This window comes from Triticum urartu, chromosome 2A (assembly GCF_056163025.1).
Source record: "Triticum urartu cultivar PI428250 chromosome 2A, HENAU_Tu73, whole genome shotgun sequence".
Lineage (NCBI taxonomy): Eukaryota > Viridiplantae > Streptophyta > Magnoliopsida > Poales > Poaceae > Triticum > Triticum urartu.
In genome coordinates this window covers 588,368,129-588,395,890 of record NC_141874.1, presented here as the reverse complement: position 1 = coordinate 588,395,890, position 27,762 = coordinate 588,368,129, and the positions used below count along the sequence as shown (strand labels likewise).

The 27,762-nt window shown below is 48.1% G+C and overlaps 1 protein-coding gene across 1 annotated transcript; it reads right to left on the bottom strand.

Moving 5' to 3' along the window:
* Positions 1-1,018: 1,018 nt before the first annotated feature.
* Positions 1,019-27,151, bottom strand: LOC147986074 (uncharacterized). The gene is made up of 2 exons (XM_087541859.1): positions 26,952-27,151; positions 1,019-1,313 (listed from the first exon to the last, which is right to left on the bottom strand). Exons 1-2 carry the CDS (start codon positions 27,149-27,151, stop codon positions 1,019-1,021), a joined length of 495 nt encoding a protein of 164 aa, XP_087397985.1.
* Between the last annotated feature and the right edge of the window lie 611 nt (positions 27,152-27,762).

Here is a 27,762-nt window from a genome sequence, read left to right as displayed (position 1 = left end):
TTATAACTTTACCTGAGCTAAAAACAACTTTTCATTAAACACAGTGCAGACGCAAGCACTCATACATACGTGCATACACTCACCCTTATGAATGCACACATGGACACCCTACCTCTATGAGCACCTTCGAGAGACTGAGTGCGCATATCATCTTGAGATTTACGAAGTCACCGTAGGCGCCTCGCCGTAGACGGGAACGTTTCCTCCCACTGAAAACGCATCGCCGGAAATCCTGAAATAAATTCAGGAATAATGCGAGCACCAGGACTTGAACCCTGGTGGGTTGGGGATACCATTGTCCCTCTAACTGTCCAAACACAGATTGGTTTGGTCACGTATATGATTTTTTTGTGACTAAGGTCATGTATACATTGTGGCTACCAAACCAGTCGCGTGGGGATCGAGTGGCTAGCGACCCGACTGATCCCACGTGCGGATCAGCTGGATGACACCTAGCATCCGCCGTTTCCATACTACGTAGTACTAGTGACCCAACGATGTTGTGCCTCCCCTCGGTCAATCTCTCTCTCTCTCTCTCTCTCTCTCTCTCTCTCGTCTGGATCAACACCGTTGCCACCGCCAGCTCCATTGTCCTCCAGACCATATCCATGCCAGTATGCCACGCACTGTCGACCGCCCCTCCTCCCATGGCTTCGACCCCGTCCCCACCAAGTTGTGCTTCTCCATCGCCAGGCTGTAACGAACGTAGGGGGAGGAGATCGAGAGGGAGGTGAGAGGTGGGGAGAAAGCTTGGGGAGGAAGAAGAACTTCACTTCCAGAGGAAGGATTGGGTGAGAGGTTTGAGCTGGTTACATCACGCACGCCACACCAGCCACATGCGGCCAGCTTATATGCTCACGCGACTCACACACGCACACTCCGGGGGGTCCCTCCCGCAGGGTTGCCAAGTCACACATGCCAAGTGGCCAGGTGTGACATTCTCTCCCCCTTAAGACTGAGCTTCGTCCTGCGAGCTTGCCCCGGTGTCCTCCCAAATGGCTGCTGCAGGAAAACGCTGCTAGAGAACCTCGTAATCTTCCCATGTGGTGGCGGGCGGCGAGCCATCGCCCCACTGCACCTTGACTTGCATGATGGCCGCATTGTCGCACTTCATCATGCGCCGTTCCAGCAGCTGCATTGGTGCCGCCGACGACACGGTGAGGTCCGGCACGCACGGCAGCTCTGCATACGCTGGCGTGTAGTCCGGCGTGAATGGCTTGAGCTGGGATACGTGGAAGACAGGGTGCACCTGACTCTCTGGCGGGAGGTCGAGCTTGTACACCATGAGGCCGATCTTCTCGAGGACGGTGTCACTAGTAGAAAAGGGGGCAAAGGTTCAGGCCGGGTAAGCCCATTAGTCCCGATTCAGTCTAGAACCGGGACCAATGGGTGCATTGGACCCGGTTCGTGAGCCCAGGGGGCCGGCCGGGCCACGTGGGCCATTGGTCCCGGTTCGTCTGGACCTTTTGGTCCCGGTTTGTGGGACGAACCAGGACCAATGGTCCTGGATCCTGGCCCACCACCATTGGCCCCAGTTGGAGGCATGAACCGGGACCAAAGGCCCCCCTTTAGTCCCGGTTCATGCCACCAACCGGGACCAATGGTGGTGCCTATATATACCCCCTCGCGCAAGAGCACATCACACTGCTCTGTTTTTTCTGGCCGAGGGGGAGAGGGCTTGGTGGTGCTCTAGCTCACCTCCTATGCACAGAAGGTGTTCGATGGAATGCCCGAGCCACACTACTTGAGCTTTCTCCTCTCCAAGCTCGACCTCCAAGCTCCATTTTCCTCAATATTTGTCTAGGTTTAGCGATCCGTCACGCCCCGCCCCCGTCTTCACCGCCGTCGATCACCCGCGCCGATCTCATCACCGGCACCACCGTGGTGAGCCTCTTGTTCTTATCTTCTTTCTGAAAGGAAAAATATTATTACTTGTATGTTTAGATAGATACTTGTATTATTTTCTTACTTTTATTATTGCATCTTATATAGTGTGATTGTTTTGGTACCCCCCCCCCCCCCCCGTCGGCCCTCGTCCTGTCTATGATTCGGATGTGGTATATATTATCTTTATAACTATTGGTTCATTTATTGTTTATGAAAATTATGCCGACCAACGTGACATAGATTTTATTTATCTAGGAGGTATGTGAACCGGAAATTCCAACCGACTCTATTGTTGAGAGGTTAAATTTAGTTGAAGAAGAAAACAATTTCTTGAAGGAAAAAATAAAAAAAATTGAGGAGGAGAAGATGATATTGGAGTTGCATGTTGCGGATGTCGTCGATGATCACAAGATCAAGATGGATACAATGCGCTTGAAGATTAGAAAGATTAGAAAATATGCCGTTCATACTGAGTCTTGGTATCATTATGCCGTTGGATCAATTGTTACCTTGGTTGCGATTATGATCGCGTTTGTTTTCGCGTTGAAATGTTTTACATAGTTTCAATGTATGGTTTAATTAATTAGATGCTCTGGAGAGCTATATGTTGTTAGATGAGAACTATGTATGTACTTTGGTTTTAATGTGATGATGAACTTATATTAATTTGGTCACTTAATTATCTATTCATGATGTTATGTAATGGTTTTTGACACACTTAATTATATATAACGCACGCAGATGAACCGGCAATGGATGTACGGTGATAGACACACCTCCGAGTACATTAAGGGCGTGCATGAATTTCCCGAAGCGGCTGAGGCAAACAAGCAGAATGGTTTTATGTGTTGTCCATGCCCTAATTGTGGGAATACGAAGTCTTACTCTGACCGGAAAATCCTTCACACCCACCTGCTTTACAAGGGTTTCATGCCACACTATAATGTTTGGACAAGGCACGGAGAAATAGGGGTTATGATGGAAGACGGCGAAGAAGAAGAGTACGATGACAACTATGTGCCCCCTGAATATGGTGATGCTGCAACGGGGGGAGCTGGTGAAGATCAAGAGGAACCAGACGATGTGCCCAATGATGCTGCAACGGGTGAAGCTGCTGAAGATCAAGAGTAACCAGACGATGTGCCCGATGATGATGATCTCCGCCGGGTCATTGTCGATGCAAGGACGCAATGCGAAAGTCAAAAGGAAAAGCTGAAGTTCGATCGCATGTTAGAGGATCAAAAAAAGGGTTGTACCCCAATTGCGAAGATGGCAACACAAAGCTCGGTACCGTACTAGAATTGCTGCAGTGGAAAGCAGAGAATGCTATGCCTGACAAAGGATTTGAGAAGCTACTGAAAATATTGAAGAAGAAGCTTCCAAAGGATAACGAATTGCCTGACAGTACATACGCAACAAAGAAGGTCGTATGCCCTTTAGGATTGGAGGTGTAGAAGATACATGCATGCCCTAATGACTGCATCCTCTACCGCGGTGCATACAAGGATCTGAACGCATGCCCGGTATGCGGTGCATTGCTGTATAAGATCAGACGAGATGACCCTGGTGATGTTGACGGCGAGCCCCCCAGGAAGAGGGTTCCTGCGAAGGTGATGTGGTATGCTCCTATAATACCACGGTTGAAATGTCTGTTCAGAAACGGAGAGCATGCCAAGTTGATGCGATGGCACAGTGAGGACCGTAAGAAAGACGGGAAGTTGAGAGCACCCGCTGACGGGTCGCAGTGGAGAAAAATCGAGAGAAAGTACTGGGATGAGTTTGCAAAGGACCCAAGGAACGTATGGTTTGCTTTAAGCGCGGATGGCATTAATCCTTTCGGGGAGCAGAGGAGCAATCACAGCACCTGGCCCGTGACTCTATGTATGTATAACCTTCCTCCTTGGATGTGCATGAAGCGGAAGTTCATTATGATGCCAGTTCTCATCCAAGGCCCTAAGCAACCCGACAATGACATTGATGTGTACCTAAGGCCATTAGTTGAAGAACTTTTACAGCTGTGGAATGGAAACGGTGTACGTACGTGGGATGAGCACAAACAAGAGGAATTTAACCTAAAGGCGTTGCTGTTCGTGACCATAAACGATTGGCCCGCTCTCACTAACCTTTCAGGACAGACAAACAAGGGATACCACGCATGCACGCACTGTTTGGATGACACCGAAAGTATATAACTGGACAGATGCAGGAAGAATGTGTACGTGGGCCATCGTCGATTTCTCCCGACCAACCATCAATGTCGAAAGAAAGGCAAGCATTTCAAAGGTGATGCAGATCACCGGAAGAAGCCCGCCATGCGCACCGGTGAGCATGTGCTTGCTATGGTCAATGATTTACACGTAATCTTTGGAAAGGGTTCCTGCGGACTAGCTGTTCCGAATGACGCTGAGGGACGCGCACCCATGTGGAAGAAGAAATCTATATTCTTCGACCTACCCTACTGGAAAGAGCTAGAGGTCCGCTCTTCAATCGACGTGATGCACGTGACGAAGAACCTTTGCGTGAACCTGTTAGGCTTCTTGGGCGTGTATGGGAAGACAAAAGATACACCTGAGGCACGGGAGGACCTGCAACGTTTGCACGAAAAAGACGGCATGCCTCCGAAGCAGTATGAAGGTCCTGCCAGCTACGCTCTTACAAAAGAAGAGAAAGAAATTTTCTTTGAATGCCTGCTCAGTATGAAGGTCCCGACTGGCTTCTCGTCGAATATAAAGGGAATAATAAATATGCGAGAGAAAAAGTTCCAGAACCTAAAGTCTCATGACTGCCACGTGATTATGACGCAACTGCTTCTGGTTGCATTGAGGGGGCTTCTACCGGAAAACGTCCGATTAGCCATTATGAAGCTATGTGCATTCCTCAATGCAATCTCTCAGAAGGTGATCGATCCAGAAATCATACCAAGGCTTAGGAGTGATGTGGCGCAATGTCTTGTCAGTTTCGAGCTGGTGTTCCCACCATCTTTCTTCAATATCATGACGCACGTCCTAGTTCATCTAGTCGACGAGATTGTCATTCTAGGGCCCGTATTTCTACACAATATGTTCCCCTTTGAGAGGTTCATGGGAGTCCTAAAGAAATATGTCTGTAACCGCGCTAGGCCAGAAGGAAGCATCTCCATGGGCCATCAAACAGAGGATGTCATCCGGTTTCGTGTTGACTTCATTCCTGGCTTAAGAAGATAGGTCTCCCTAAATCGTGGTATGAGGGGAGACTGACTGGAAAAGGCACGCTTGGAAGGGACTCAATAATATGCAGGGACGGATATTCTTGGTCTCAAGCACACTACACAATTCTACAGAACTCTACCTTGGTGACCCCGTATGTCGATGAACACAAGAACAGTCTGCGCTCCAAACACCCGGAGCAGTGCGACGACTGGATTACATGTGAACACATCAGTACTTTCAGCAGTTGGTTGGAAACACGTCTCAGAGGTGACAACACTATTTGTGATGAGCCGTACTTGTTGTCCAGGGGACCATCTTTGACTGTATTGATTTACAAAGGATACGAGATAAATGGGAATACATTTTACATGATTGACCAAGATCAAAAGAGCGCCAACCAAAACAGCGGTGTCCGCTTTGATGCAACAACCGAGAGGGGAAAGGACACATATTATGGTTACATAATGGACATATGGGAACTTGACTACGGACATGATTTTAAGGTCCCTTTGTTTAAGTGCAAATGGGTCAATCTGTCAGGAGGCGGGGTACAGGTAGACCCACAGTACGGAATGACAACAGTGGATCTGAAAAATCTTGGGTACACTGACGAACCGTTCGTCGTAGCCAATGATGTGGCACAGGTTATCTACGTGAAGGACATGTCTACCAGACCGAGAAAAAGAAAAGATAAGGAAGCGAATACATCATACGATGAGCCAAAGCGCCACATAGTTCTTTCAGGAAAAAGGGACATCATGGGAGTGGAGGGCAAGACAGACATGTCTGAAGATTATGAAAAGTTTCATGAAATTCCTCCCTTCAAAGTAAAGGCTGACCCAAGCATCCTGATAAACGATGAAGATTATCCACGGTTACGGCGCAATAAGCAAATGATACAAGCGACGAAAAAGTGAAGACTTTCTCCCGCAACTATTATGATGATACCATGCCAACTTTGTAACAGATGAGTATGATACCATTCTCCGTTTTGTACATGCACATGCTATGCCAACTTTTTCAGAGTTCATTTCAAATGCTTTAATGTCTTATGGTTTGGCCCTCGTAATACCATTAATCCCAGTTTGCTCCTTGTCAACAATGTTCTCACCAAGAACACTCTCAAGAGGGCAGCCACGTGGGCCATTGGTAAAGTTAATCACAAACTTGTGATTCACACAAACTTCAAAGAATTCAAATTTTAACTATTCTAATTTGAAAACTAATGGCACTAACAGAAAGTTTATAATTTTTCTAAAACTAAAAGCAAAAAGAATTAAAAAATAAAACAAAAAACAAAAGAAAATAAATAAAGCAACAAAAAAAACAGGGCCATTGGTAAAGTTAATCACAAACTTGTGATTCACACAAATTTCAAAGAATTCAAATTTTAACTATTCTAATTTGAAAACTAATGGCACTAACAGAAAGTTTATAATTTTTATAAAGCTAAAAGAAAAAAGAATTAAAAAATAAAACAAAAAACAAAAGAAAATAAATAAAGCAACAAAAAAACAAAAAAACAAAAAAGTGCCACCTACTGGGCCCCACGGCCTGAATACGACTAGAAACCCATCCATGGGCCAGGATTCAGACCCGCAGGAGGCCCAGTAGGCTTACAGGCATAACAGTGACAATTAGGCCTGTAAGCCTGCAATGGAGAGAAGCTCGAGAGGGGTGCAGAAGTGGGGCTTATAAACCACTGCGCACCCCTCTCAACTAGCGAGGTGGGACTAAACTTTCGACGCGGGCTCAGCAGCACAAGGCCTTTGGTCCCGGTTGGTGGCACCAACCGGGACTAAAGGTGGGCATTAGTCCCGGTTGGTGCCACGAACCAGTACCAATGACCCCCTTTAGTCCCGGTTGGTGCCACATCCCGGTACCAAAGGCCGCCGCTTCCCGCCCTTTGGGCTGCTGAAAAGTGGCCTTTGGTCCCGGTTGGTGGCACCAACCGGGACTAATGCCCACCTTTAGTCCCGGTTGCTGTCATGAACCGGGACTAAAGGCTCTGCTATATAAGTCCACACTTAGGAAATTGTCACTCTCATCTTGCAGTTGCCGCCCCCGACAACACCGACGCCGCCAGGCTGCCCCGACGCCGCCCGCCCCGGCCCGCCCCCGTCGTCGCCGTCGCCCGCGCCCCTGCCCCGACGCGCGCCGCCCCGGCCCGCCCCCGTCGCCATCGCCCGCGTCCCTGCCCCGACGCGCGCTGCCCCGACCTGCCCTCACCGTCGCCCGCGCCGGCCCCTTCCCCGACGCGCGCCGCCCCTGCCCGCCGTCGCCGTCGCCCGCGCCCCCTACCCAGAGCGTGCGCCCACTGCCCCGTCGCCATCCTCGCCGCCGACCCCGCGGTCCTCCTGGTCCGGCCGGCGCCCTCCCTAGCTAGCATTTTTTTCATATATATGCTTTTTTTTCATATATATGCTTGTTTTTTTATATATATGTATATATGTTCTCTGTGTATATATATGTTCATGTATATATGCAAAAGATAGTTTCTTAGAAAAATTAGGATTTTTTCTGTTCATAGATTTTTTTGGTGATATTAATTATTGTAAATATGCAAATGTTTGTATATTCATATGAACAATGAATTAGGCAATACTACTTCATGTATTTTTAAGAAGGAAGAAGAAGAAAAAAAATGAGAGGAAAAAGAAATAAGAAGAGGAAGAAAGGAGAAGAAGAGGGGAGAGGAAGAAGAGGAGAAATAAATAAGAAGAAGAAAAAAGAAGAAAAAGAAGAGGAGAAGAAGAGAAAATAGAATATTCTATTTTCTCTTCTTCTCCTCTTTTTTTTTCTTCATTTTTTTCTTCGATCTTCTCCTCTAGCTATTCCTTTCTTCTTCTCCTCTTTTTATTTCTTCTTCGTTTTCTTATGTTTTATCGGGTCTGTCGTCGTCGATATACCTCTCCCGATAACTTCAACATGGGGGGGGGGTCGATATACCCCCTCCCCGATAACATTATTTTCCCGTGTATGTATCTCATCGTTGTCGATATTACCCCCTCCCGGTAACTTCAACACGAGGGGGGGTCGATATATATACCCCCTCCCGATAACTTCAACACGTGGGGGGGAGTCGATATACCCCCTCCCCGATAATATTATTTTCCCATGTACGTATGTCGTCGTTGTCGATATATAAACCCCTCCCGATAACTTCAACACGTGGGGGGGGGGTCGATATACCCGCTCCCCGATAACATTATTTTCCCGTGTATGTATCTCGTCGTTGTCGATATTACCCCCTCCCGATAACTTCAACACGTTGGGGGGGGTCGATATACCCGCTCCCCCATAACATTATTTTCCTGTGTATGTATCTCATCGTTGTCGATATTACCCCCTCCCGATAACTTCAACACGTGGGGGGGTCGATATATATACCCCCTCCCCGATAATATTATTTTCCCATGTACGTATATCGTCGTTGTCGATATAAATGTACCCCTCCCGATAACTTCAACACGTGGGGGGGGGTCGATATACCCCCTCCCCGATAATATTATTTTCCCATGTATGTATCTCATCGTTGTCGATATTACCCCCTCCCGGATAACTTCGACAGTGAAAACTCTTGAGGAGTACACCCAAACGAATATATCCACGTGCTGTCATGCTTGTGTAATAATTGCCATGTTGTAATATATATTTGCAGAAACAATGGAGCACGGACGAGACGAGGAAGCAGAAGAGAGGTTGCGGGACATAATCTTAGACGGAGGTGATGTCATGTCATGTTTTCTTAACAACAATGATGGTCTGGAAGAACAGCAGGGTGAAGAAGCAGGTCCGGAAGAACAGCAGGGTGAAGAAGGAGGTCCGGAAGAACAGGGTGACGGCTCCGGTGACCGAACAGAGTCCGGCCAGGTAAATATATTAGTTAAGCCTATGCTGAGACTAGCTAATTGATGCATTCATTGTTTTGGTATGTACACATATTAATTAACTCTCATCTTTCTTATTTTTTCTAGCCCTCCGGATCGAGCACAACTTCGGTAAAGAGACAAGGCCCGAAGAAAAAGTTGCGCGAGGATGAAAGGTTTGAGATCACAGCGATCGCGCGCGACGGCCTACCGATTGAACCCATCCAGACGAAGGATGCATTTACTGCTCAGTGCGGGGTTCTTATTAGGGACAAAATCCCGATCAGCATCCACCAATGGTTTAAGCCGGCTAAAGAAGACCATGGGGTGTCTTTTGTCAATGGTATGCAGAAAGAAGATCTTTGGAATGAGCTGAAGGCAAATTTCACCCTACCGCCAGAGGAGGATCCAGAGAAGCCGGTTATAGAACAATTAATTAAGTCTGCTACTCCTAAGAAGATGGCAGAGCTATTCAGGAGGTGGAAGAATGAGCTGAAAAGGTTTGTTGACAAAAAAGAGACACAAGAATTCAAGGGAAAATATGAGAAGATCAGAGATCAATGGCCCGCATTTGTGGCCCACAAGACATCGGATAAGAGTAAGAAGATGTCGGAGACAAACAAGAAAAATGCTGCGAAGAAGAAGCTTCACCATCGCACAGGGTCAGGTGGCTACCTCAAAGGCCGTCCTAAGTGGGCAAAGGCTGAGACTGATCTGCTTGATAAAGGGATCGAACCAGAGACAATGAACTGGCCAGACCGTTGCCGGACTTGGTTCTTCGGGGCTGGCGGATCCTTGGACCCTGTAACAGGGAAGTGCGTTTGACGGACGAGCAACTTGACATACCCATCAAGAAACTTCGGTACTATATCGATGCAGCGCAGAAAGGGACGTTCCTTCCAGACAGAGAGAACGATGAGCTCACAAAGGCCCTCGGAAATACTGAGCACCCTGGACGGACACGAGGCACGCTAGGCTCCATTCCATGGAAGGCTGGGTTTCCGGACGCAGGCGGTTACAAATGCCACGAGAGGAGGAAGAAAGTGGAGCAGACCGAATTGCCGGCGCTACACGCAAGGGTACAAGCGATAGAGGAACGAGAAGCAAATCGCATCAAACGACTTGCCGAAGCTTCCCCTGAAGCTACCCCGCCATCTTAGCGGAGAAGCAGTGTGGCTTCCACCGAGCTGCTTCAGCCGGAGCATGTCTTGACGGCTCCTGCCAGCTATCCCGTGGATGCTATCACGGAGTCTCAAAATTGCCACCTTGTGACGCAATGGATTAATATGAAGGTCAAGGCGGCTATTGGCTCTGTTTTTCCTAATGAACCCGGTGCAACTTTTCACTGCCGGCCGATTCCAGAAGGATATGCTAAGGTGAAGGTGGATGAAATAATGGAGGGATTTGAGGACCTCCAGCTTGACCACCCTACTGGAGAAGGGGAGACTCGGCTGGGTTCTTCTCTGAAGACTCCATGCCTATGGCGGAAGGAGCTCATCAACCTTCCGAACTAGACGCCTCCGCCTCCTCCTCCTCCTCCGGCGAGTCAGGGCACTCCGCCTCCTCCACCGCCTCCTCCTCCGGCGAGTGACGATCAGGGCACTCGGCCGGCTCCTTCTCCGGCGCGTGGCGGCACTCCGCCTCCTTCTCCGCCTGCGCCGGCGCGCCCGAGCAGCCAGCCTCCTCCTTCTCCGCCTCGTCAGCAAGGGCGGAAGAGACCCGCCGCCGCTCCGGCAGCTGCTCCGGCGCGTCGTAGTCCTTCTCCTCCGCCTCGTAAGCAAGTAAAGAAGACAACCACTCCGTCTACTCGGTCGGCGTTGTAACGCCCTCTATGCGGCTATAGCTCCCATGTGTCGAGGCATGACTTAGAGACATAACCGCATTGAAAGCAATGTCGCAAGTTAGGCAATCATCACAACATCCCATGTAATATATAGAATAAAAGGGGAGATACATAGTTGGCTTACACTCGCCATGTCAAATCAAAGTACATAAATAACATACATCATCCAAACACTCATGGCCCGACTACGGCGCCAAAATAGAAGATAACCCAACATGCGACACGGTCCCGATCACCCCAACTAGGCACCACTACTGATCATCAGGAAAAGACACATAGTAACATTGAGAGTCCTCGTCGAACTCCCACTTGAGCTCATACGCATCACCTGGAGCGGAGTCACCTGGACCTGCATCTGGTATAGTAGGAATCTGTGAGCCACAGGGACTCAGCAATCTTGAACCCTCGCGATCAAGACTATTTAAGCTTATAGGAAGGGGTAAGGCAAATATAAGTGGAGCTGCAGCAAGCGACTAGCATATATGGTGGCTAACTTATACGCAAAAGAGAGCGAGAAGAGGAGGCAAAGCGCGAACGAGAATCTAGAAGAACAACCTGCGCAAGCATTACTCCAACACCGTGTCCACTTCCCGGACTCCGCCGAGAAGGGGCCATCACGGTAACACACACAGTTGATTTATTTTTAATTAAGTTTATGTTTAAGTTATCTACAACCGGACATTAACAAATTCCCATCTGCCCATAACCGCGGGCATGGCTTTCGAAAGTTCAATCCCTGCAGGGGAGTCCCAACTTAGCCCATGACAAGCTCTCACGGTAAACGAAGGAATAGACCTCCACCCGAGACATTCCGATCAGACTCGGTATCCCGGTACAACAAGACTTTTCGACAGGTTAAAACAAGACCAGCAACACCGCCCGAATGTGCCGACAAATCCCGATAGGAGCTGCACATATCTCGTTCTTAGGGCACACTCAGATAAGCAATCCGTACAACTAAAACCAGCCCTCAAGTTTCCCCGAGGTGGCGCTGCAAGGGGCTCTGGGTTGGACCAACACTCAGAGGAGCACTGGCCCGGGGGGATTAAATAAGATGACCCACGGGCTCCGGAAACCCAAGGGAAAAAGAGGCTAGGTGGCAAATGGTAAAACCAAGGTTGGGCATTGCTGGAAAAGCTTTAATCAAGGCGAACTATCAAGGGGTTCCCATTATAATCCAACCGCGTAAGGAACGCAAAAATCCGGGAACATAACACCGATATGACAGAAACTAGGGCGGCAAGAGTGGAACAAAACACTAGGTGAGAGGCCGAGCCTTCCACCCTTTACCAAGTATATAGATGCATTAAGATAACATAGCAATATAATTATATCCCAACAAGTAAATAAATGTTCCAACAAGGAACGGCTCCAATCTTCACCTGCAACTAGCAACGCTATAAAAAGGCTGAGCAAAGCGGTAACATAGCCAATCAACGGTTTGTTAGGACATGGTGGGTTAGAGGTTTGACATGGCAATTGGGAGGCTGACAAGCAAAAGGTAGGCATCGTAGCATTGGCATAGCAAAGAGCGAGCAAACTAGCATAGCAAAGATAGTAGTGATTTCGAGGGTATCATCATCTTGCCTGCAAAGCTGTCAGAGTTGACTGGATCCTCAAAAGCAAACTCAACGGGCTCCTCGTTAGCGAACTCGTCTCCCGGCTCTACCCAAACAAGACAAACAAGCAACAAGGAAACAATCAACCACGCGCAAGCTCAAACAAAAAGATGCAATGATGGTATGCTATGCGGGATGCAAAAATGCAAGATATGACAGGAAATGCATGAACCTGGCCTCAACATGGAAATCCAAGTGTGCCACTGGAAAGATGAGATGAAACCGCTTGAAAACGATATAAAGAACGCCGGAATCAGAGTTACGGTTTGGAAATGGCAAGCGATTCAAAATTGGCACCGGTCTGCGATTTACAGCAAGTAGGCATCTAAATGCAACGAAATGAACATGCTACAGCACTCAAACATGGCATCAAAATACATGGCAGGGAAGCATTCAAGATGCTTAACAAAAGACTAGCACTGAGCCACAGCCAATTCATCCAATAAGAGGTTCAAACAAGCATGGCAAAAACGCAAATGGTAAACAGATCTCAGACTTAGTGAAATTAACACTTGTCTGAAATTTCAGATCATGAAGCCCTTTTCGGAGCAACAAAACAACATGCTACAGGACCTGATTATGACAAAGAAGAACATGTCATGGAGCTACTCAACAATCTTAACAAAGGACCCTTAGTGACCTTGGGCCAAAAGGGATCACAAAATATACTAACAAGCACACGAACATAGCTAAAACATAATCAGTTTTCAGACTTAGTGAAAACTGACACATGCAGAAACATAACTCACGAAGGCATGTAAACGAGCTCGATGCACTCACTACGGTGCAATTCATGGCAAGGCAAGCATACATCCATTAAGAAGGCACAAAATGCAAGCTATACATGGCAAGAACAATGGCATAGCATGCACGGATGAACTACCATAGCATCGGCAAAATCGCAAACGAGTTGACAATCTGCCCAGATTCACCACGAAGCAAAAGTAGATCTTGATTGACTCAAGCTAGGGTGTTCCATAATTGCAAACAAAGACATGGATACATAGAGAATCACAATATTAATAAAACTCCTTTACTGATCATCCTCAAAAGAGGCATGAATCATTAGGAAACAACATGAACATATGGCATCATGAACTAAACAATCCCAGACTTAGTGAAAACTACTAAGTCCCTGAAAACAGATTTACCGGGTGCCTCACTTTGCAAGCTTGCACAAGTCACCACACACATCACAAAAATGCATGGGTTGCACCTCTGGAAATATAACAAAATCCTTAACAAAACATATGTAGGACACACGGGCATATCATGCACACAACAATCATGGCAAAAATGACAAAAGTCTAAGATGAACTAGCGGATCTGACAATTAACTCACGAAGCCTCCTTCTAACAGAATTTCGGGCATCAAGATGCATTCAAATGAAAATGATGCAATGGAATGAAATGATGTACTCATCGATACGAACATTTTGATATACTATATGTCCAAAACGGAGTTACGGATGCGGAGATATCACAGGTCAAAGTTTGCATAAAAAATGATGGGAGAGGGGGAAAGTCAACCCTAGGGTTTTTTAGATCTGGATCTGGTGCCCGGATCGAGGTTCGTCGGGGTTCATTGTTCATCGCCGGAGATCGTCGGCCGCCGGAGTGAGGAGGACGAGGCCGGCCGGGGGAGGTGGCGTCGGCGGGGCGGCGATGGCGCCGCGGTGGCCGGCGAGGGCGGCGGCGTCGCCGGGCGGCGAAAGGAGGCGCGGGAGGCGGGCGGCCGGATCGCTCGAGGTGGCGGCGGAGCGGCGGGCTCCGGCGCCGGCGTCGGGGAAGAGGAGGTCGGGCGCGGGAGGAGGGCGGCGGCCGGCGCGGGCTCGCGGGGGCCCTCCCTGGGCCTGACGGGCCGCGGCGGTGGAGGCGGTGGCGCCTGCCACGTGGCAGCATGGGAGAGGGCGGCGGCGGTGTCCGGCCGGGTCGGACAATGTCCGGCCGGCGCGATGGGATTTTTAGGGTTTCGTGGGAGGAGAAGATCCGAAAAATGGGGGGGGTCTATTTATAGACATAGAGGGAGCTAGGTGAGTCCAAATGAGGTGCGGTTTTCGGCTACGCGATCGTGATCGAACGCTCTAGATGATGGAGCAAAGTTAGTGGGTTTTGGGCCAAATTGAAGGGGTGTTGGGCTGCAACACACACGAGGCCTTTTCGGTCCCTCGGTTAACCGTTGGAGTATCAAACGAAGTCCAAATGATACGAAACTTGACAGGCGGTCTACCGGTAGTAAACCAAGGACGCTTGGCAAGTCTCGGTCCAATCCGGTAATGTTTAATCCCCACACACGAAAGAAAGCTAGAAATGACCACCGGAGGAGAACGAAGCGCCGGAATGCAAAACGGACAACGGAGAAAATGCTCGAATGCATGAGATGAACATGTATGCAAATGCAATGCACATGATGACATGATATGAGATGCATGACAACGAAAACAACACACGGAGACAAAGACCCGAACCCGAGGAAATAAATATAACTTAACGCCGGAAACGGCAAGAGTTGGAGTACAAATTGGGAAAGTTATATCCGGGGCGTTACAACACTCCACCACTACGAAAGGATCTCGTCCCGAGATCTAGGACTGAAAGAAAGCCGGGTACTCAGAATGGAGGTGATCCTCGCGTTCCCAGGTAGCTTCACGGTCGGAATGGTGTGACCACTTGACTTTGAGAAATTTGATTGACTTGTTGCGAGTCTTGCGTTCAGTCTCTTCAAGAATAGCAACTGGGTGCTCACGATAAGAGAGATCTTCTTGGAGCTCAATGTCCTCGAAGTTGACTGTGCGGTCAGGAGTCTTGAAGCACTTTCGAAGCTGAGAGACATGGAACACGTCATGAACATTTTTAAAGCTTGAAGGAAGCTCGAGTTGATAGGCGAGGTCGCCTCTCTTGCTGACAATCTTGAAAGGTCCTAGTATCTAGGGGCAAGCTTCCCTTTGATATCGAAGCGATGAGTACCTTTCATAGGAGAGACGCGGAGGTAAACATGATCTCCGATCTCGAAAGCCAAATCACGGTGCTTACTATCATAGTAGCTCTTCTGGCGGGATTGGGCTGCTTTGAGGTTATCACGAATGACTTTGCACATTTCTTCTGCTTCTGTGATTAAGTCATTACCCAGCAGCTGACGTTCACCGGTTTCAGACCAGTTGAGAGGGGTACGGCACTTCCTGCCATACAGAATTTCAAATGGGGCCTTGCCCGAACTTGCTTGAAAACTGTTGTTGTAGGAGAATTCAGCATAAGGAAGACAATCCTCCCACTTCATGCCGAAGGAGATCACACAAGCCCTGAGCATATCTTCAAGAATCTGGTTGACACGCTCGAGTTGACCGCTTGTTTGAGGATGGAAAGTTGTGCTGAAGCGGATGTTGGTGCCCATGGCCTTCTGAAAAGAATCCCAAAACTTGGAGGTAAAGATGCTGCCACGGTCTGAAGATATTACTTGAGGAATACCGAGCAGAGAGACAATCCGAGAGGTATAGAGTTCCGCCAATTGAGCTGCAGTGATCGACTCTTTGATAGGCAGAAAGTGAGCCACTTTGGTGAGCTTGTCGATGACAACGAATATAGCATCATTGCCACGCTTGGACTTTGGAAACCCAGTCACGAAGTCCATTTCAATGTGGTCAAACTTCCATTCTGGAATGGCAAGAGGTTGGAGGAGACCAGCTGGCCTTTGGTGTTCTGCCTTCACTCTTCTGCAGACATCACATTCATTCATGAATTGAGCGATCTCGCGCTTCATTCGAGTCCACCAATAAGCTTGCTTGAGGTCCTGATACATCTTCGTGCTCCCAGGGTGGATGGAGAGGAGAGAATTGTGATCCTCATTCATGATCACTTTACGAAGTTCACCTTTGGGTACAACAATTCGATCCTCGAAGAAGAGAGTGTCCTTGTCATCAAGGCGGTAGCACTTGTACTTGGACTGACTCTTGGCAATCCCAATATTCACCTTTTTCACCATAGCATCAAGAAGCTGGGCTTGGCGAATCTGGTCTTCCATGGTAGGAGAGACTTGAAGGTTGGCGAGGAAACCTTGAGGAACAACTTGCAGATTCAGTTTGCGGAAAGCTTCACAAAGCTCGGGGTGATAAGGCTTAAGAATCAGACTATTGCAATACGCTTTCCTGCTCAAAGCGTCAGCAATCACATTGGCCTTGCCTGGAGTATACTCAATACTCGGATTATACGCTTGAATCATTTCGACCCATCGAGTTTGCCTGAGGTTGAGATTAGGCTGAGTGAAGATGTACTTGAGACTCTTGTGATCAGTGAACATGTCCACTTTTCTTCCCAATAGAAGATGTCTCCAAGTCAAAAGAGCATGCACAACTGCCGCCAACCCGAGATCATGAGTGGGGTAGTTCTTCTCATTAGGCTTCAACTGGCGAGAGGTATAAGCAACAACTTTCTTCTCTTGCATCAACACTGCGCCAAGACCTTGGAGAGAGGCATCACAAAAGACCTCGTACGGTTTGGATTCATCAGGCGGAGTCAGAACTGGAGCAGTGATCAACTTCTCTTTCAAAGTGTTGAAAGTAATATCACACTCCGGAGACCAAACGTACTTGACGTGCTTCTTAAGAATATTAGAGAGAGGCTTCGCGATCTTAGAAAAGTTTTCAACGAATCTTCGGCAATAGCTTGCGAGACCGAGGAAACTGTGGAGTTGCTTCACGTTCTGAGGAGGTTCCCAATTCACAATTGCAGACACCTTCTCAGGATTCACTGCAATGCCCTTGGCAGAGATGATATGACCAAGATAAAGAACCTCATCGAGCCAAAATTCACACTTGGAGAACTTGGCGTAGAACTGATGTTCCCTTAGCTTATCAAGAACCAAACACAAGTGCTTGGCATGATCTTCCTTGTTCTTGGAGAAAACCAGAATTTCGTCGAGATAGACCAAAACGAAGTCATTGGTGTAGGCGTTGAAGATGAAGTTCATCATGCGAGAGAACGTCGGAGGAGCGTTGACGAGGCCAAAAGACATGACAGTGTATTCATATGAACCAAAACTTGTCCTGAAAGCCGTCTTGGGAATATCTTGCTCACGGATTCGAATCTGATGATAACCCATACGGAGATCAAGCTTGGAGAATACTTGAGCACCTTTGAGTTGTTCAAACAGCTCATTGATATTGGGAAGTGGGTATTTGTTCTTGATGGTCTTCTTGTTCAATGGACGGTAATCAACACAAAGTCGGTCTGATCCATCCTTCTTCTTCACAAAAAGAACACCACAACCCCACGGAGAAGAACTAGGCCGGATGAGACCCATTATCTCTTGCTCATCGAGTTGTTTCTTCAGCTCCTTCAACTCTTCAGGTCCGAGCTTGTAAGGACGTTTGCACACAGGTTCCGTACCGGGCTCAAGATCAATAACGAATTCAACTGGCCGGTGCGGAGGCATTCCTGGAAGCTCTTCTGGAAAGACGTCTTGATATTCGCAAACGACTGGAATTTGCGAGATGGCATCCAGTTCACCCTTCTCATTGAGAGAAAACAGGCGGATGGTATTATCACGAGCGGCAAAGAAAATTACATCCTCAGACGAATGAGTCAATTGAATCTGCCTAGCTGCACAATCAAGCTGAGCCTTGTACTTAGAAAGCCAATCCATTCCGAGAATAAGATCAATATCCGAGTCACCAAGAACATTTGGAGAGGACAAGAACTTATAGTCACCCAAAGTGATTGTAACATCCGGAACACATACTCGAGATGTCATTTGACGGGCCGGAGAAACAATAGCCAACGGTTTCGACAACACTTGAGTAAGAAAATCATGCTTAGATGCAAAAGGTCTCGACATGAAACAATGCGATGCACCAGTGTCAAAAAGAACTTTTGCAGGAATATCGTTAACAGGAAGGTTACCCATGATGACATCTGAAGAATCCTCTGCCTGAGCTGCATTCATCAAGTTGACCTTGGCATGCTTGGGGTTATGCTTGACCACTGCTATACTTGCCGATCTCACAGGAGGAGGAGGAGGAAGACGCCTCTGGTTGAAACACTTGTTGGCATAGTGACCCTTTTCTTGGCACTTATTGCACGTGACCTCTGGAAGTGGACGGTGGTACGGAGCACTCGATCTTGGAGGTTGAGACGAAGACTTGTTCTGAAAGCCAGGGTTGGGTGGGTGGGAAGAACCACTGCCACCTTTGCTCTTCTACTGAAACGGCTGACGGAACGGAGGAGGAGGAAGCCAATACTTCTGCTGCTTGGCCACTTGAGTAGTGGAAGAAGGAGTAGCATCTCTGGCTCGCTTCTTGGAAGCATCACACCTCAACTGAGCAGCCTCTTGCTTCAGTGCCATGTTGTAGAACTCATCGTATCTCAACGGCTCAAAGAGGACAAGAGCGAGCTGAATTTCTTCTCTAAGACCAACCCTGAACTGGTATATCATGCTCTTCTCATCAGGTACGTCCTGCTTGGCAAAGCGGGCGAGCTTCTGGAACAACTTGTTGTAGTCATAGACAGACAAAGAGCCTTGATTCAGATTGCGGAATTCCTGACGCTTACTTTCAACCACACTTTGAGGGATGTGATGAGCTCGGAAATCTCGACGGAAATCATCCCAAGTGATCAGACGTCCACCTCTGGAATCCTTGTACTGCTGGAACCATTCTGCAGCTTGATCTTTGAGTTGGAAGGAAGCGAACTTGATGAAATCTTCAGGCCTGACGTTGCTGCACTCAAAATGCTTACCCAGATCCACAAGCCAATCGTCAACATCGGTTGCCTCGACACAATTGTTGAACGTCTTTGGCACATTAGCAAGGAACTTGTTCAGTGTAGCAAAATGATTCTGATTGCTGCCTTGATTCCCTTGACTGCCTTGATTGCGCTCTTGGAGGATTTGCATGATCAACCGTGTGTTTGCATTGGTTGCGGCCATCACAGCTTGCCATGCCTCCAAAGGAGGTGGAGGTGCTGGCGCATCTTGATTCTGGTTCTGACTGGTGCTCTTAGCGGGAGCCATCCTGAAGAGGTTGACCACCGTTAGCACATAGACAGATAAATGAAGCTGAAACCAACGGAATGAAAATTGCAACATAAAGTCTTCACATCCGAACAAAATGAACGAATGCATTTCTCTTGAAGTGGTCACATGTCCATAAATTGCGAAGCCACGTAGAATGAAGGTAGATAAATAAATCAACAAGGTACGGATCAAGAACGAATAATTGGTAAGAAATCCCAATCTCAAACCAATATCCGTGGAAGAAGAACTAGAGCTACGAGAATTCCCACCTATGAAACTCCCGAAACTTTCCGGTTATGCTATCAGGTGTTGGGGATACAGGGGAAGCATAATATCTCACCCAAACTAGCAATTCCTACATCCAGCTGTATCCATCCTTCAACACATAACCAAGAAACCTTCGGAAACCATCTACCACAACCTTCGAAAAGCATCCGTTATACAAGTTATGGCGATACTCCTGAACTCCCGCCCCAGTACTGGGTGGCGTCGAGGTTATCTCACCAACGAACTGCATAAAAGAGATTTTTGATGTCGGCGAAAATATCTCAAGTATTCCAGAATTGCAACGATAAAATTATGATGACAACACCTCAGAGCTCAACTCCCCAGGACACTTCCACTAAACCCCTGACAGGAGGCACCAAGACAATGTTCTCATCATAAAACCATCGGAACGATTCCAAGATACTCGCGTGATCCTAAATTTTTTTTTAGTGAAATTTGAGAAGAGAAGAGTCAAAACTCTACGTCAGGATGCCTTACCAGAGCGATGAGGAGACCGGGAAGTAAAAAGAATTCCTAAGCTCTCCGATATATAATTCCTAAATGACTCAAAACATTTTTTCTAGACACAACTCGGCTGCTAAAAACGATCAAGCAATGGGGCTCCTAAAGTCGGGGAAGGCTCTGATACCAACTTGTAACGCCCTCTATGCGGCTATAGCTCCCACGTGTCGAGGCACGACTTAGAGACATAACCGCATTGAAAGCAATGTCGCAAGTTAGGCAATCATCACAACATCCCATGTAATATATAGAATAAAAGGGGAGATACATAGTTGGCTTACACTCGCCACGTCAAATCAAAGTACATAAATAACATACATCATCCAAACACTCATGGCCCGACTACGGCGCCAAAATAGAAGATAACCCAACATGCGACACAGTCCCGATCACCCCAACTGGGCACCACTACTGATCATCAGGAAAAGACACATAGTAACATTGAGAGTCCTCGTCGAACTCCCACTTGAGCTCATACGCATCACCTGGAGCGGAGTCACCTGGACCTGCATCTGGTATAGTAGGAATCTGTGAGCCACAGGGACTCAGCAATCTCGCACCCTCGCAATCAAGACTATTTAAGCTTATAGGAAGGGTAAGGCAAATATAAATGGAGCTGCAGCAAGCGACTAGCATATATGGTGGCTAACTTATACGCAAAAGAGAGCGAGAAGAGGAGGCAAAGCGCGAACGAGAATCTAGAGGAACAACCTGCGCAAGCATTACTCCAACACCGTGTCCACTTCCCGGACTACGCCGAGAAGGGGCCATCACGGTAACACACACAGTTGATTCATTTTTAATTAAGTTTATGTTTAAGTTATCTACAACCGGACATTAACAAATTCCCATCTGCCCATAACCGCGGGCACGGCTTTCGAAAGTTCAATCCCTACAGGGGAGTCCCAACTTAGCCCATGACAAGCTCTCACGGTCAACGAAGGAATAGACCTCCACCCGAGACATTCCGATCAGACTCGGTATCCCGGTACAACAAGACTTCTCGACAGGTTAAAACAAGACCAGCAACACCGCCCGAATGTGCCAAGAAATCCTGATAGGAGCTGCACATATCTCGTTCTCAGGGCACACTCAGATAAGCAATCTGTACAACTAAAACCAGCCCTCGAGTTTCCCCGAGGTGGCGCTGCACGGGGCTCTGGGTTGGACCAACACTCAGAGGAGCACTGGCCCGGGGGGGTTTAAATAAGATGACCCACAGGCTCCGGAAACCCAAGGGAAAAAGAGGCTATGTGGCAAATGGTAAAACCAAGGTTGGGCATTGCTGGAAAAGCTTTAATCAAGGCGAACTATCAAGGGGTTCCCATTATAATCCAACCGCGTAAGGAACGCAAAAATCCGGGAACATAACACCGATATGACAGAAACTAGGCGGCAAGAGTGGAACAAAACACTAGGCGAGAGGCCGAGCCTTCCACCCTTTACCAAGTATATAGATGCATTAAGATAACATAGCAATATAATTATATCCCAACAAGTAAATAAATGTTCCAACAAGGAACGGCTCCAATCTTCACCTGCAACTAGCAACGCTATAAAAAGGCTGAGCAAAGCGGTAACATAGCCAATCAACGGTTTGTTAGGACATGGTGGGTTAGAGGTTTGACATGGCAATTGGGAGGCTGACAAGCAAAAGGTAGGCATCGTAGCATTGGCATAGCAAAGAGCGAGCAAACTAGCATAGCAAAGATAGTAGTGATTTCGAGGGTATCATCATCTTGCCTGCAAAGCTGTCAGAGTTGACTGGATCCTCAAAAGCAAACTCAACGGGCTCCTCGTTAGCGAACTCGTCTCCCGGATCTACCCAAACAAGACAAACAAGCAACAAGGAAACAATCAACCACGCGCAAGCTCAAACAAAAAGATGCAATGATGGTATGCTATGCGGGATGCGATGCGGGATGCAAAAATGCAAGATATGACAGGAAATGCATGAACCTGGCCTCAACATGGAAATCCAAGTGTGCCACTGGAAAGATGAGATGAAACCGCTTGAAAACGATATAAAGAACGCCGTAATCAGAGTTACGGTTTGGAAATGGCAAGCGATTCAAAATTGGCACCGGTCTGCGATTTACAGCAAGTAGGCATCTAAATGCAACGAAATGAACATGCTACAGCACTCAAACATGGCATCAAAATACATGGCAGGGAAGCATTCAAGATGCTTAACAAAAGACTAGCACTGAGCCACAGCCAATTCATCCAATAAGAGGTTCAAACAAGCATGGCAAAAACGCAAATGGTAAACAGATCTCAGACTTAGTGAAATTAACACTTGTCTGAAATTTCAGATCATGAAGCCCTTTTCGGAGCAACAAAACAACATGCTACAGGACCTGATTATGACAAAGAAGAACATGTCATGGAGCTACTCAACAATCTTAACAAAGGACCCTTAGTGACCTTGGGCCAAAAGGGATCACAAAATATACTAACAAGCACACGAACATAGCTAAAACATAATCAGTTTTCAGACTTAGTGAAAACTGACACATGCAGAAACATAACTCACGAAGGCATGTAAACGAGCTCGATGCACTCACTACGGTGCAATTCATGGCAAGGCAAGCATACATCCATTAAGAAGGCACAAAATGCAAGCTATACATGGCAAGAACAATGGCATAGCATGCACGGATGAACTACCATAGCATCGGCAAAATCGCAAACGAGTTGACAATCTGCCCAGATTCACCACGAAGCAAAAGTAGATCTTGATTGACTCAAGCTAGGGTGTTCCATAATTGCAAACAAAGACATGGATACATAGAGAATCACAATATTAATAAAACTCCTTTACTGATCATCCTCAAAAGAGGCATGAATCATTAGGAAACAACATGAACATATGGCATCATGAACTAAACAATCCCAGACTTAGTGAAAACTACTAAGTCCCTGAAAACAGATTTACCGGGTGCCTCACTTTGCAAGCTTGCACAAGTCACCACACACATCACAAAAATGCATGGGTTGCACCTCTGGAAAGATAACAAAATCCTTAACAAAACATATGTAGGACTCACGGGCATATCATGCACACAACAATCATGGCAAAAATGACAAAAGTCTAAGATGAACTAGCGGACCTGATAATTAACTCACGAAGCCTCCTTCTAACAGAATTTCGGGCATCAAGATGCATTCAAATGAAAATGATGCAACGGAATGAAATGATGTACTCATCGAGACGAACATTTTGATATACTATATGTCCAAAACGGAGTTACGGATGCGGAGATATCACAGGTCAAAGTTTGCATAAAAATGATGGGAGAGGGGGAAAGTCAACCCTAGGGTTTTTTAGATCTGGATCTGGCGCCCGGATCGAGGTTCGTCGGGGTTCACTGTTCACCACCGGAGATCGTCGGCCGCCGGAGTGAGGAGGAGGAGGCCGGTCGGGGGAGGTGGCGTCGGCGGGGCGGCGATGGCGCCGCGGTGGCCGGCGAGGGCGGCGGCGTCGCCAGGCGGTGAGAGGAGGCGCGGGCGGCGGGCGGCCGGATCGCGTCGAGGTGGCGGCGGAGCGGCAGGCTCCGGCGCCGGCGTCGGGGAAGAGGAGGTCGGGCGCGGGAGGAGGGCGGCGGCCGGCGCGGGCTCGCGGGGGCCCTCCCTGGGCCTGGCGGGCCGCGGCGGTGGAGGCGGTGGCGCCTGCCACGTGGCAGCGCGGGAGAGGGCGGCGGCGGTGTCCGGCCGGGTCGGACAATGTCCGGCCGGCGCGATGGGATTTTTAGGGTTTCGTGGGAGGAGAAGATCCGAAAAACGGGGGGGGGGGGGTCTATTTATAGACATAGAGGGAGCTAGGTGAGTCCAGATGAGGTGCGGTTTTCGGCCACGCGATCGTGATCGAACGCTCTAGATGATGGAGCAAAGTTAGGTGGGTTTTGGGCCAAATTGAAGGGGTGTTGGGCTGCCACACACATGAGGCCTTTTCGGTCCCTCGGTTAACCGTTGGATTATCAAACGAAGTCCAAATGATACCAAACTTGACAGGCGGTCTACCGGTAGTAAACCAAGGCCGCTTGGCAAGTCTCGGTCCAATCCGGAAATGTTTAATCCCCACACACGAAAGAAAGCTAGAAATGACCACCGGAGGAGAACGAAGCGCCGGAATGCAAAACGGACAACGGGGAAAATGCTCGAATGCATGAGATGAATATGTATGCAAATGCAATGCACATGATGACATGATATGAGATGCATGACAACGAAAACAACACACGGAGACAAAGACCCGAACCCGAGGAAATAAATATAACTTAACGCCGGAAACGGCAAGAGTTGGAGTACAAATTGGGAAAGTTATATCCGGGGCGTTACAGGCGTCTAGCAGTACAGCCAGAGGCGGGAGGACATACAGATTCGGTCCTTCTCTGAAGACTCCAGAGAAGTTACCATACGAGAGGACCCCAGAGGAGAACGCGAAGATCGTGCGAACCGAATTGGATGACTGGATTCATGGGTTGAAAGCAAAGAGACATCCACCTCCGGAGGAGAAGGTAGATCCGGTGAAATTGAAGCGCACTCTGGCTGCCCTGGCAAAACCACCCAAGTCTCCGCCGAAAGGCAACTATGAGCGCATTATTAGAAAGACATGGGCCGAAGCGGAGCGGTCGGGAAGTACAGTCAGTGATCAAAGGATGAAAGAACGACGAGCAGCTGGGAACCAAATTGCCCAGCTCGGCGAACAAGGGAATCAATCGTGCCCCCCGCTCAAGGTACCTAGCGACATCGTCGATCCGAGGATGGTGCCCGGTTATAGCAATCTTGAAGATTACCTGCCCGACGATGTACATTATGATTTCATGGACGTGCAGATACACAGATACGAGTACGGGAAGCCTCTCATCAAAGATGAAAAATCTCTATCAACGATGATGTGAAGATTGCATGATTGGTACTTGAAAATCTGCAGAGAGTCTGGGGGGAGGAGTACTTTGTATGTGAGAGTTAAAAAGGAGCATGACCTCGTTGGAATTGATCTGTTGCCTATTCCATTTGAGGAGTTCTATCAGTTTTTCAACCAATTGGCCCTCGATAAAGCAACGGTCACCTGCTACTGTCTGTAAGTACTACTACTTCTGTCATTAAGTCTCTCTATATAGCTCAGCTCTTTCATTGCATGTATTTATAATTATCCTCACTATATTATGCAGATTGAAGATCGCCGAATTGAAGAAAAGACAAGTCGGTGATATTGGGTTCATTAACACATATCTCATAGATGCAACTGAGGTTAAATTTCATGCCGCAGATACCGAGGCCAACTTGCTACGATCATTCAAAATAAATGAAAACAAAGATATAATACTCTTTCCTTAGAACTTCAAGTGAGTGTTACTGTCTTGTGCATATTCGGTTTCCCTTATATATTAGTCCAGGTTATAGTAATGTAGTTGATGAGTTATGCATGCGTGCGCAGGTACCACTATATTCTCCTAGAGATTAGGCTTGAGCAGGGAGTAGTAACTGTCTTGGACTCTAAACGAAAAGATCCCCAGGAGTATGCGGACATGACTCAAATACTCCAGAAGTAAGTTAAATCGATCATTATCCACCATATCAGCAACTTTGTTCATTTCTGATATCAAGTAATTGTTTTCTTTGTCTGGCAGGGTTTGGAGAAAATTCACCAAAAAAGCTCTGGGACTGCCGAAGGAGCTGCAATTTAGACACCCGAAAGTAAGTACTATAGTAGCATGTTCCGCGCATCTCCTAGCTATTGATTCAAGCGCTAGTTTCATCAATACCATTTGGCATTCTTGCTTATCTGTTTGATTGACCTCTATTTCTTGTAAAGTGGTTGTGGCAGGACCAAGGGAATGATTTCTGTGGATACTACGTTTGCGAGTCCATCCGCCACACGACCTGTGAGCGGGGCTACTCTGCCGAACAATATGAAGTGCGTAAATAACAATATTCACAATTTTATTTTATTACCATCATTTGTGTTGAGTTTCATTCATTCATATATATATGTATTGACCCCCTTCTTCAAATTAGATATTCCGGATGCGGGATGAACTCCTAGCACCAGATCGCATGCGAGCAATTCAAGAGGAATTGGCGGCATTCTTTCTTGACCACGTGATCGCTGAAGACGGAGAATACTATGTGGACCATGCGTCCGTAGTTGAGGACATTATATTTGTAAGAGATAATGTAAATATGTAGCCGGCAGTGTCGGATAGATATACGAGAACTTGTTGTTCGACCAATCTCTCGGAGAAGGAGAGGTGGTCGATATCACTTCTCTCTGTATGCATATATGTTCATGACGATCTTATATTTCCTTCGTTTGCTTACTAGCTAGCTAGCTAGCGTGTCTAGTCCTCTCTAACGTATGTATAGTACGTAGCGTCGATCAAGCACGGACATAAGAGAGGACACTTCTCTCTATTAATTAGCTATCTAACACAATATACGAAATACCTAAATTAACCCCCCAAAACCCCCAACCCCCCCTTTAAAAAAAACAAAAATCCCAGCCACAGAAATGCTGACGCGTGGAGGTCTATTGGTCCCGGTTGGTGCCACCAACTGGGACCAAAGGCCCTCCGGCCTGGGCTCAGCGCGCAGGCCACGTGGAGGCCCATCTGGCTCGGTTCTGGTTAGAACTGGGACTAAAGGGCCAGGGCATTAGTAACGACCCTTTAGTCCCGGTTCAGGAACCGGGACAAAAGGCCCTTACGAACTGGGACAATAGGCCCGTTTTGTACTAGTGTGTACGGGCCGAAGATTTTGAAGGCGAGCTTGGCGCAGGGCCTGCTGACGATCGAGTGCTGCGTGTAGGGCTGCAGCTTCAACAGCACTTGCTCGTCGACCTGAAACTGGCGCTCCGTGCGGTTGCGGTCGGCCTGCTTCTTGAAGAGGTGCTGAGCGCGCTCTAGCTGGGCGCGGATGAGCTCTGTGTGCGCTGCCCAGTCCATGTCTTCGCCGGCGTGCTCGTCCACTGGCTAGGCCGGCATTGCCCCCAGGTTGGCCTCCCTCCCGTAGAGCGCCTTGAAGGGGGTGCAGTTGAGCGAGGAATGGAAGGTAGAGTTGTACCAGAATTCGGCCATGGGCAGCCAGCGACGCCACTGGCGTGGCGCATCGTGCACCGTGCACCGGAGATACATCTCCATGCACTGGTTCACGCGCTCGCTCTGGTCGTCCATCTGCGGGTGGTACGCGGTGGAGTAGAGCAATTTGGTGCCTGCGCCGGCGAACAGTTGCTTCCACAGGTTGTTGGTGAACACCTTGTCGCGGTCGGAGACGATCGAAGTGGGGATGCCGTGGAGCTTCACTACATTGTCCCAGAATGCCTTCGCCACCTGCGGTGCGTGGAACGGGTGGCACAAGGGGATGAAGTGGGTGAACTTGGTGAACCGATCCACCACCACCATGATCGTGTCGGCGCCTTCCGACACGGGCAGCCCTTCCACGAAATCCATCGTGAGATCCTCCCATGGTGCGGTCGGCACCGGAAGAGGTGCCAGTAGTCCTGCCGTCTTGCAGTGCTCGTGCTTCGCCTGCTGACTGATCGCGCACTGCTGCACGA